At 38.4% G+C, this 12521-nt stretch overlaps 1 protein-coding gene across 1 annotated transcript in view; it reads right to left on the bottom strand.

The window, feature by feature from the left end:
• The window catches only part of LOC104967622 (zinc finger protein 385C-like), a 19206-nt gene extending 15718 nt beyond the window's left edge, over nt 1–3488 (bottom strand). Inside the window, exons 1-2 of the mRNA XM_010797131.1 lie at nt 3482–3488; nt 2673–2801 (exon numbers count right to left, since the gene is read on the bottom strand). Coding sequence (XP_010795433.1) covers nt 2673–2801; nt 3482–3488 — 136 coding nt within the window. The remainder of the gene's footprint in view (nt 1–2672; nt 2802–3481) is intronic.
• Between the last annotated feature and the right edge of the window lie 9033 nt (nt 3489–12521).

Below are 12521 nucleotides of genomic sequence, written 5' to 3'. Positions count from 1 at the left end.
TTGTTTTTGCTTTCACTTCCTTACCATGCACTTTTCATGAAATGATGAGTTGTTCTGTTCTGGTTTGTATTATGTATGTTTTGAGTGTGTGAGGACCCCAGGAAAAATAGCCAATGCTCATGCTAGTGCTAATGGGGATCCTAATAAAGACATAAAGACAAAAAGCTAAAGCCCATTAACCTCTAGCCACTCGTGAGTGTATATACAGTCTATGGTGAGGCCCTTGATAGAGTAATTTATGAGTTGACAGGTCATATCCATGCAGCTGTCTCAGATCATAAAGCAAAGATGTGGAGCACGCAGTTGGCCGCGGGGAAAGTTAGTAGAGTGTCACACAAAGAGACTTCAAGCAGTTGAACCTAATTGTATCTGCTGTGTTGTTTGCCTGGTCATTAGGTGGAATCCTTTAACAAGATGCAAAGGCTGGGTGTAATACCGCTGGATATTTGGGACATGTTCTCCTTTTAAGAGTTGTGAGAAATCAATAAACAGATAGTTTCAGATGCTGTAGCTTTAAGAAAGATATTTCTGTCTCAAAAATATATACTATGGATAATATTTTTTGTTATATTGCAAAATCCCATCCGCCTCCTTTTCAGAGCATTTTTAGTACGAGCATAAAAAGCCGAGTGGAAACGCCAAAATTCAGAACACCCTTTTTATGAGTTTTAAAGAATTGGTGTCTCGATTAAAGCAAAATGTGACAGAGTGCATTGGGAAAAGAATAATGTCATATTCCTATCAAGTCTGACTATTTTTCTCCTGTAAACATGATGGCGCCAACTTCTGCTTACTTTAATGAACATAATACTAATAAAGTAATAATGGTAGTGGATGATAGCACTATAATCTTGCCTATTTTTCTCATTGAAATCAAACATCTCTGATACACTTTGATGGAAACCTGTTAATGTTTTTGCTCATGAACATTTGAACAATTGGGTGTAATTTCACAATATTTAGTGATTTTAAACAGTTATTTCAGTAAGAAGTTGTCTTATGCTACTTGTCTATGATTTCAACTTCATAAGGGGAATCAGGTCAGAGAAAGAGAGAGTACATAGAGCAGCATTTACGACCTTTGCTTTATATTCTTGGCTTGTGTTTCCTGATGGTGGACCAGCAGCCAGACAGGCTGATGAGTGCTGGTATTTAAAGAGCTGCTGAGGCCAGATACTTTGCTACTAAGAGGCCAGCACAACAGATACTGCGTTTACAGATAAAGGTTCTGTGTTTCTGATGTTGAACTCAGAGCTTTCTTATGAGGAAACTTCTCAACAAACAAACTAGTTGCATGATAATTATAGATCCTACTGCTGGCAGCTCCTTTGGATTTGTCTGAAACCACATGGTACGTAGACTGACCTCATGGCTCCTGCCTGGATAACACCACCAGTAAGTCAATTATGAAACTCTCCTGTATGACAAAAAAAAGGAAATTCTGGAAGCAATTATGATTCGAATGTGATATTAGGGAACTGCAAAATGAATTCAGTTTTTGAGTGACAAGTTCCCTGTTAATTACATTTGTGTGTATCTTCTGCTGGTAGGAGTTTTTAAAGTTGTTCAGTTCCCATGATAATTTGCTCAATATCACGCTCAATTAGATGCTCTCCTTTTTAATGAGCGTAGTTCAATAGTTTATCATGCATTAATTTGTTTTTTCTTATTCTCATTCAGTCTGCTTTGAGGTTTAATTTATTTCTAGCAGTCCAGTTGTGCTCGGGAATTCTTAATTTCTCCATTTTATTTTGTCCTTTAAAAGATAGAAGAGTCCCATCTGCACATAATATATTAGATTTTTTTTCTTAAAGTGAAAAATAAACAAACATAACTTGGATTGAATGCCAAACAACTATTTTTACTTTTAAATGATAAAATGTAGGCCTGAGATTGTCATTTATTACAATTTTAAAATGCTTCATTGATATTATTTAAACTTGTGACATATCACATCAATCAACTGAGGGCACAGCGGAAAAGATACAGTGAACACGTTTTTATTTTGTGTAGCTTCATAATAGAAATCTTGGCGATCAAACACATTTAGTTAGTAATGGGAATTAGTATAATAATATGCTGTTTATACAATAAACCATTTTTTCGAATTTAAATTTAGCAGTATGGGACCAATGTTTTTCACTATTTAGTGTTAATTTAATTTAGTCTCTCCTTGCAACATAGGTATATGTTATATAATTGTTTGGGACACACATACAATTCAGCATAATTCCCTGTGCTAATATTGCTAGTGTTAAATGTTGTGAGAAGCTTTAACCTGTGTGTGTTAATAACCTTAAACCTTTTTGTGATAACTTGCTTGCAGATCAAAATGAAATAACACATACAAATGTGTTGCTCTTGTTAATGCTTGACAGAAAAAAGAACAAGGCACATACTCAGTAACTTGTTCTCTCTTCAGTGGTAATGAGAGCGCAAGTCAACGGTGTATTTCTGGGTTTCTGTCCAGATTATTGCTTTTCTGAGTTTGTTATAAACAGAAACAAATAATCAATTCCTGTTTGACAATTTCACTCCAGTCGCGTTCATCACAACTAAACAGGGCTTTTCTTAGGATGTTATGTTACACACAATATTTTACAATCTACAACACTGGCAAAAAGGAAATCTTAACATATAGGATAAATAAAATGCTTCAATGCTCCAGAAACGTAGGCCTTCATCTCTGTAGCAGAGGGCCTGGTGGTCCCAGCTGCAGGCGGAGGCCCGCTCCATCAGTAGGGCCGGGGCTGTGGAGCAGAGAGCCAGCAGAGACCAGCAGCTGCTGCCCGAGCGGCACCCTGTGAGAAGTAGTTTTGTAATGAGGCTGTCAGGTGCCAAATCCAGCTGACCACATAAAGATGATGAGGGGAGCAGGGCGGGGGGCTCCGGTGTGATGGAGAGTTTACACCAAGACTACGTCAAGGTGCATGATCAGACCTTAGCAACAGGAGCAGCTTCACAGTGCCGCACGGTAAAACAATATTATACTTGTCACAATTGATTGAATTCAGGCTGACACTGACTGAAATCACTGCATTGGTGACAATAGGGAAATTACAATACATGTTATCTTTAAAATATGAATTCAAGTTAATCCTGATTAAGGTTTGTCCAATGTTTACACCCAAATGAGATTACTTGTTACAATGCAGTTCTCTTTTTCCAATTTGCTGTGTCCTGGTTTAATAATACATTAAAAAAAAACTATTTAGTGAATTGATATATTTATTTTTGATTTATTTATTTAAAACCATATTTAGCCATATAATAAAACTCACAGATAAACAGATGATTAACGCTTTATTTATCGGGAAATTAATCTGTTATATTTCCTGAACATCTCTTGACAGGCTGAATCACGTCTCACAGTTTCTCTAACTCATTGTCTGAATATGAAATTGTCCTTATTCCATGAGTTTTCAACAACATGACCATTTGCATAACAAAAGAGGACTAAACTGACATCTTGTAGTTTTACCATCCATGCTATCCCTGCATGGAGAGACCTTGTCAATGCAAACCACCTTAAAGTATGTTAACTCACACCTCCCTCAGACTGACCCTGTCTGCGGTCTACACATCAATACTGTCTGTGAAGCAGACCATTTACTCACAAAATACTTAGGGTAATACAGCATCAGTCTGAGCTCCAGCCTAGTCTGATAGAACTGAGACATGTTCTTTAAAATCAGACAGTGAACAGCAGCATATTCCTGTCTGGGGCTTGTTTTGGGGAATACAATTAATTGGTTGTTGACATGTATCATTGGTACATGTTCAGCAATCAAATCAAAAAGTACCAGCCAAGAAAATAAATATTAGTTTCTCAATCAGTCAGTAGATTAACTGAAATTGTTCCTTTTTGTTTTAAATATTTGGACGTACTAGGTTTTAAATGTCCTCTTTAAAAACGTGGTAAAGATTTATTGAGTAAATTCAGAAATCTCCATACTTTGGAGGCTGAACAAGGCATGTTCTGCTATTTTTGAACAGAAACTCACTTTAATGATTTATTGATTGTTAAAAGATCGACATTAATCGATTATTAATCTGTCGATGAACTGAATTGCAATTGAAGACATCAACTTAGGCTCTGGGCAAAGGCCGGTTGAAAATCGGGACTTTCAGTCAAAATACAGAGCAGCCGGTGAACAGAATTTTGCAATTATGTTACTAGGAATTATACATAATCCAGTCAGCTTTACATGTATTTCAAAACATATTCGCTGCTCCAATTACAATAGTTTAACATAATCTCTCTGAGGCAGGCTTGTTTATTTTCATACACCTTGTTGTGTTAAAATGCTCCTCAAACAATCTCCATCCTCACCAGCAGTCACTCATGTTCCTCTCCACCGGCAGGCATCATTCAAATAATCACGGTGATGATGGGCTACACCTTTGAAGTCCCTGCTGCTGGTCGGAGGTTGATGAATTCCAGTGAACACATTCCCCTTCCACTTTCATCTCTCACCAGTGAAATTGAATTTCTAGAACAGCAAAGACTTTTTTTTTTTTTTTTTTTACAAGTGCTGCTTGCTGTTTGGCGGGGGTTGCGTTCACGAGGCGGGAAGGAAAAAATGTCCAGTACCATGAGGACTTAATTGATGCCATTATCATATGAACAGCAGCACCAAAACAATGAATTGAGTTAGACTTGGGGTGACATTTCCACATTCACAGCAGCGCTCGTGTTATTACTGCAGATTGATTTATGCTGTACGTGTGCCGCAATCGCTCAGCCATTACAGGTATTAAGGCTGTGTGCTCACACAAAGAAACATGTAGCTTTTTGTTCCCCGGGAATCGGCTTTTATTATCTGTTCAATTGAAAGAAGCTGGAACAAGATACTCATCTGCAGACTATACTCTGATGTAGTGCTGTGCCAGAGATAGCCAATTCCTTTCAGCTAAACGCATGTCCAAGGGTCGGGTTGTACTATGTAAAAAATGTCATATACTGTGGCCTTAATTTGAGCTCTTTAATGGGATTGCATATATTATATTTGTGCATGCTGACAGTGAACGCTCTGGTAAAAGGATGTAGATAAAGTGAAAAGCATGTTTATTTCTGCCTATAAAATCTGTTTCGTAGAATGAAATAAAAAGCACTGTAATGGTGGTGCTCATCAAATTGCAGTTTGAATCACACTGAAGAAAAAGAGCAATTTTCATCTGCTCTGAAAGGAGCCGCGCTGCTCTGTTGCCCCCCTGTGGAGACTTTAACTACAAACATTCTGCTGAAATGCCTCACAACGGGGCTGTATTTTTTCTATTTCACATGTCAACACGTTTGATTAATACCCTTTTTTTATTTGTATTTCTCCAGATATGAAGCGTCCGAAAAGCCCTGACCCGCTGGAGAGTAGCCCTCCTCCCAGGAGTCAGGAGGAGGATGAGGAGGAGGAGGATGAGGAGGAGGAGGAGGAGGAGGAAGAGAGGAAGCTGGCGTCAGTGCACAGGGCCAAGAGAGAGCGTCGTCAGGGCAGCAGCAGTGCCACGATGTGCCAGGTGTGCAACATACAGCTGAACTCCAGCGCCCAGGCCCAGATCCACTACCGAGGGAAGACGCACCAGAGGAGGCTGCGCCGACTGGCCAAGGCCGTCACCACAGGTAGGGTCGCTCCGATTTACTGATGTGTGGAGGTATGGGGAAACATGTGAAAAAAACACTTCATCCATCCAATGTACATGCTACAGAAAAGAGCTTCAAGAATTGTTGGGAAAATACTGAATGTGCTCTTCCAGTATCAGAGTAGCACATGATAACAAAGGCCCTACGTAGCTGTGTACGTAACAGGATGATTACCCAGAAGAGCGTCAGGACACACTGTTTTAGGCATTTGATGAGACAACGATTAACATGATGATTCAGCCTCTATGGATATAGACATATGAGTCATATAGTCATGTTTATTGCTTACGCAGGCCTTAGCTAATCTGAACTAAGCATCGAATACTGCTTTGAACCGGTATTCTGCATCTTGTGACTGTAACACCCTCTCTTGTATTTAAGGCATGTCAAGGACACTGTTCCGGGAACTATTTTGTCCCATGCAGCTCTGTAAGTGATGACTACTTCCATTCTTGCAAGGATAATGAATACATGTACTGTACCCTGATATTGAAGACCAAGCCGGTGACGAGTGATATTTTCCTAAGAAGAATTATCAGTCCATCTTAATTATGAGCAACTAACGCACAATTTATTTTTACCACCTGCTTTCAAATGTTGTAATTTAGTCAATCTTTTGATAATGAATTACCTTAAGAAAAACTGGGAAACACTCAAATTTAGATGCGATTATTATTTTGTAGTAACATTTTTAGTTAACCTTTACAGGTGGTAATTGAACAGGTGGCCCTATTAGAAATTATAACAAATAAGGTCAGGTCGAATAATCCCATCCCCCTTTAAACCTTGGCAGTCAAACTAGTTTTGTTTTCTCTTTTAAATTGATTCCTGAGTTTAATCAAATCAAGTTTTAGTACCTATTTCCTTTGCCAAGAATAATTACCTACTGATTAACTGAAGAAAATGATTTGTAAAAAAGTGAGCAAGCACTCGATAGCTAAAAAGAAAAAATATCACTAAGATTTCTGTCTGTCATTGTATTTCCACGTTGTGCTAAGGATCAAGATGGCCTGACACAGTTAAAAGCTAAACAATAGACTAATAACAACTATAATATTTAACTCAATGATTAACTTTGAGGGTGTAGTTTGCAATGTCGTTGTATTCTGTACCTCAAAGGGAATTTATTAAGAAGAATATCAAATGAGAATTGTTTTAAGCTTTTTAATTGACTTTTCAAGGTAAATTAAGACAACTTTCAGTGGCAGAAAAAGGCCAGGTAGTCCCAAATGAAGGAACTGTGATAATAGGAAATGCACAGGTGTAACTAATAAAGTTAATGATGGCTCCATTACATTTAAAGTGTCCCAGTAAGCCATGCCAGAGAGACATTAAGTGCAATAATGGAGAACAGGAGCATCTGAATGGGACAGAGACAGTTTATAAATTACCCCTGCGGTATTTTTTCCAATGATGAAAAGTTAAAATTTAAATGCCTAAAAAAACGACTATTGTTGGATCTTCAAACTTGTGTTATTTTGTAAAAAAAAAAGCAGCTGAAAAAGGACAACAGACCACTTATTGCAAGACAGGAACATTCAACATTGGCTGAAAGACTCATAAACTGCCTCAAAATGACCGAAGTTTAATCAACAGCTCTTACAGTCTGAACAATAGCGGGACATTATGAACTTCTTCAAATTGCTATTTGCTGCAGGGCTTTTGTTATTTTGTCTTCTGCAGGGTTTTAATCAATTTTCACTCCATGGAGGGAGACTTTATAAGTAATAGAAACAAAATACTGGTTTGTCTCCAAGCAGGGGCGGACTGGGAGGAAAAAGTGGCCCGGGGATTAATTGACAGACAGGCCCACTTAATGTGTGGCATGTATCGGCCGGCCGGCGACGAAAGTATGTTACTTAACAAAAAACCCTATGCATTTAATGTTATTTTGGACCATTATTCATATAGTAATCACATTACCTGAGCCCTTGAGTTGCCAAGAGCAAAATAGTTACAGCATATATTTATTCATTTTGTGGGCAGGTGGTGGACCTCACCTCCTCTTGGGGGGTCCGGGGGCATTTTTTTTTTTTTTAAATGTTGAAGTTAAATGCATCAATCTGGTGCACTTTGAGTGCAAAATTAGGGACTAAATCTATGGATACATCTCTCAACACCCATATGAACAGATTTACTTTTTCTTTCAACATTTATTTGAACAGCAAGTGGAGGCAAAAGTGACTGCACCCAAAACAATAAACCTGCTAGCTAACTAGCAGTAACTCAGTAACAGAATGTGGGCAACACGTTCTTCTCCACAGCCGCGCAACCTCTGAGTCAGACGTCACTTCCCCCTTTTCTATCCTACGGGTACAGCCACTCCCCCTGAACCCCGTTTCCCTGCCTATTTGTTTTGGCCCTCCGGCCCACGCACAGCACCGGCCCACCGGGAAAACTCCCGGTATTCCCAATGGCCAGTCCGCCCCTGTCTCCAAGTCTAAAGCTTTGTTGCTGGAGTTTGTTACAAATAAATCTCAGCTTCAGTAACAGTGTAAGTGAATGTGACAGTGCAGGTACTAAGAATGTCTCTTTTCAGAAACAGATAGACTTGATTTTGTAAAGAAATACAATTAAAATAAATATGTTAAAATGGGAAAGCAAAACTAAAAATGTACAAATTGTACTACCATATATTATCAATAAATATGTTAGAACATGTATTTGTATAACTCATGCTGGGGCTCAGTCCCTTTGCAAAGCATCTGGATTAGATTCTGGCCTGTGACAGTTTCATCAATAAAGACACTGGTGGCCTAAAAATATCTTTACAGTATATACATAATGTTTAACTATTAGCATTATAATGATATTATTGCTGAAAAAAAGGTATCGCTCAAATGTGCAGTGTAATTCAGTACAAATTTCAAAGTGGATCAAGTATTGCAGAGCTTACACATCTGTGTCTTTGTTCTGATACATAGGGGAAAAAAGCAGAAGTGTAACATTTGGAGCCACCAAAAGCTGTCAAAAAATCTTCACTCTCATAGACACTTACTATGCAAGTTCTGCAAACAATGTGCTTTCCAGCAGAAGAAGTGCTGATTGGTGTTTTTCAGCACACTGGTGCGTGGTGTTTTATATATTGTTTATATGTAATATACTCTCTCTGTCACAGTCTGTCACAATGTTTACATCTGCAGACAATGAGGAGCTGTTATGTATTTGGTACATACAGTATTTGGTATTCCAGAAGAGCCCCTCGCCATTTTTAAGCATTTTGAGCACACCTGTTTTGAAGAGGGGCCATTAATCACCTTCAGTCACACCACCTGTGTCACTCTGCCACGCTGACCCGCCTGATCAATCAGCTCTCAGGAAAAGAGCCTCTAATGAACAACTGGCCAATCAGATGGCACTTTTTAATGTTGATTTATGAGGCTGTCTCTCTCTGTTGGCTTACTACACATATTTAGCTGTTCCAATCTAACACAGTGCATGAAATACAATTATTACTTTATCAATTGTTTAATTTCTGCCTCACTTCAACCTCATTTTGATATCATCAGAATGTTATTGACTTATTCTCTGTCAGATAATAGCTTTTGCAGATCATCATTCATACTTTAAAGTGGGAGAGTGATCCGGAGCAGAAGCCATTTTTGTCCGAACTTAACATTTTTGATCAGGTCTTTCTTTGATTTTAGCTGCTGTAACTTTTATGAAAAACTGAGCCGATGGCCTAGTTTTGTGGTTTTTAGTGCGGAAAAATACCTTTTTGGGAATCTTACTCAATTTCAGGTGAACAAAACTTTTTTTTCTCTCCACAATTCACAAGTCAATGACGATGTACTGCCATTAAGCAGCTTCCATTTGATCTCAATATATTACAATTCAAATGTTTTGTCAGCATACTGTCAGGACTGTTTTACATTAACTTTATTTTCTCACTCCTTCTTGTACGAGACATACTCAAAACCCGCCTAGATTTATGGAATTGGGTTACAGCTTATGTGTGATTGGGATAGCTGTAGACCTTGTTGGGACCATCTTTAAAGGCCACTACAATGTGAGAAACTGTATGTGAGTGACCTCATTCAATTTGTATTGCGCATCATTGCGTGACTTCTAATTAGCAGCATCATCACTGACAGAGTTTAAACAGCCGACCTGCTGCAGGCCACAGTGATGGAGCGATCTCATCCGGTCATTTGAAATATAAATAGAGACTCACGGCAGATTTGTGTCAGTCCCTCGGGATGAAGGTTCCTGTTGTAACACCACGCAGGGTGCTCAGTGATTTCACACCTGCCATGTTTGTACTGTTCTAATGAACCCTACAGTGTTTCAACCCTTGGTTTGGGCTGATTTCAAATCAAAAATATCACAGACAAACACGTGACTGGCTCAAATTAGCCCTGAAATTGTTTATATTTGGGAAAATCCAAATAGAGCACAGACAGCTAAATAACCTTTAAATTATGCTTTAAAGACAAAGACCGCCTATGTTGTTTCCTGTGACTTCTGCTAATCATTTCATTGTTATGCTTTTGATTCTAGAAAATATCTAATATAATAAAAGTTGATAAAAGTATAGATACTTTGTCACAGTATATTCCATTTTGGATTATTTCTAACATTTCTGCAGATCTAAAGCATAGATTGTAAAAAATGTGTATTCACTCAAACATGTATACACTTAGGTATTTTGTTTATTTCTGTTATGAATGAACCAATATGAACCGTAATGCTTCTCTTAATGTGGCAGCTGATACATCGTTTTGTAAAAACAACATGACTCATTACTGGATTCAAAAAACATTTTTAGGCAGAAAATGGCAGCCAAGCAGATTTTCTGTTAAACCTTGTAAACAAAAACAAAAGAACATTCATATAAACAGATGCCAAGTTTTCTTTGTATCACAGCATTCTCCCTTTTGCTTATTTCGTGGTAGAGTAAGAGGATGTGCCAAATGAATTACGGTGATTCAGTCTGTGCTGCGATGAACAACCCTAATAACACACATTCCCTCCCCACAGCTGAACTAGCACTCCCTTTATTTAGCCGCATGAAATTATTGCCCAAATGAAAAGAGACTTTAATAGGGTGCTTCTCACTCGGGGCCTTTTGAAAAGAGAATGGACGAAAGCAGTTTCCACTTCCTGCTTCTGGACCTCAGTGGAGTCGTTTCATATTGTCTAGGATGTGTTTGTGACGTGCATTCATCAGGTTAGGGTATACTCTCACTTGATATTGCCATTAATATACTGTTATATACTGCGTTTTAAACCTTACCGGATAATAGGCTTTAAAATGTGCCTCTCATTCACCTATTGAATCACAAACCCACAGTGGAGGAGCTGCCATTCAAGGCAACTGGTAGGTAGAGGAGAATGTTTTTTTCAAAAAATGAACTATTACAGACACATAGTTGGCCCCAGATGTTTAGTACATTCAAGGTTAAGTTGCACAAATAGCGTGAATTACAAATCTATACGTCTTTTCAGCAACGCGTTTTTGACGGCAATTTAAGACATCGGTTATAAGTTTGATTTGTTCCAGTTCCAACAAAAACACATTTCCCTCTAAACTTCTACGTTGGTTTTATTTAAAGCCCAAAGAAGTTGACTAATCCACTATTTCAGAAAAAAAAAGATTTCAATTTTTTCTTTTTCAATAACTTAAAAGCTTATCTAAGCATTTCACTTTTCCATCGGTCTATTTGAGATTGAGTTAATAATGATCTTCTGAACACCTCTAACCCTCATCAGGAGCAACATAAACATAGGCTTTGCACCGTTATAATCTTACAGTATACACATCTACAAAAGTTGAAAAACAAACAATCATGTTTCCTTAGCATTTTCCTGCAAGATCCAGATCCATCGTGGGACCAAGCTGAATGTCACGCCTGCAGAATTAAAAACACTTTCCTGAGGGCAATGCTCCCCCTTTGTCTTGATGCTGCTTTACGGTTGTAGGGTTTATCTTTCCTGAAAGCAGATTTTGTCTAACTGATAATATCAGGGAACATATTTCTTGAGCGCAGTTGATACCACAGATAAAATGAACAAGACTGTATCATCATTGCATGCAATATGTGCACTGATATGCATCTTTGGCTATTTTTAATATGCACCCTGTTTCACAGTGGTGTGACCAAACTTGGTTTACTACTCTTTGATTTTCACATTATGAAAGTTCAAACACATCCCACATAAAAACAGAAAAATGATGTTGGTTATAGAAGTTAACCTTATCATTTCCTGCAGCTTTTATAACAGTCTTCCCACTGAAAGGGGGAAATTAAGTATTTCTTCTTCCTGGAACAAAGCTTTCCTACCACTAATGGAAAATCAAAACATTTCTCAAACAGTGCTCCACTGCAGATCGACTCGGCTTAATGCTTTTCTGAAGGTTAAATCCTTCCTTCTCCTGTAACATACAGTAGATACATAACAACCATAAATGCTGTAAGTCTGCAGGCACATATTCATACATAGACATGCACACACATGCTTAAACACACTGTGTGAGCTGTGAAATGGGACGTTTATCAGCCGGGGTTTTGTGCTGCTTGGCCTCATTTCATACAGCAGGGGCTGCGCAGCAGAAAGCAGACATTTCTAATAATTCAATTGTTCTGTCATCGGCCATTCAGCACAGTCTGAAGGCCTGCAGGAAGAGTAGGAGCTGGAGAGGGTGAGACAGAATGACGGGAGTGATGTTGAATTTTCTTTGATTTGACTCAGTGGTTGCCAGCTATGGCACCAAAACCCTCAGGGCGTATAGTGTCAGAGCAAACGCAGTATTCCCAGTGGCTGTGTCATGCCCAGGTCAGGGACGTGTCGGAGATTACCCAGCGAGCTGTACCTGGATTTTTTACTCAAATAAAACGAAAAAATCGTTTATATTTGGTACTTTAGTGTGTTAGGGTTGTTA

Source organism: Notothenia coriiceps, unplaced genomic scaffold, assembly GCF_000735185.1.
Source record: "Notothenia coriiceps isolate Sejong01 unplaced genomic scaffold, NC01 NC01_scaffold00037483, whole genome shotgun sequence".
NCBI classification, from domain to species: domain Eukaryota; kingdom Metazoa; phylum Chordata; class Actinopteri; order Perciformes; family Nototheniidae; genus Notothenia; species Notothenia coriiceps.
The sequence above is the reverse complement of the archived record's forward strand: the minus strand, read 5'-3'. Positions and strand labels throughout refer to the sequence as shown.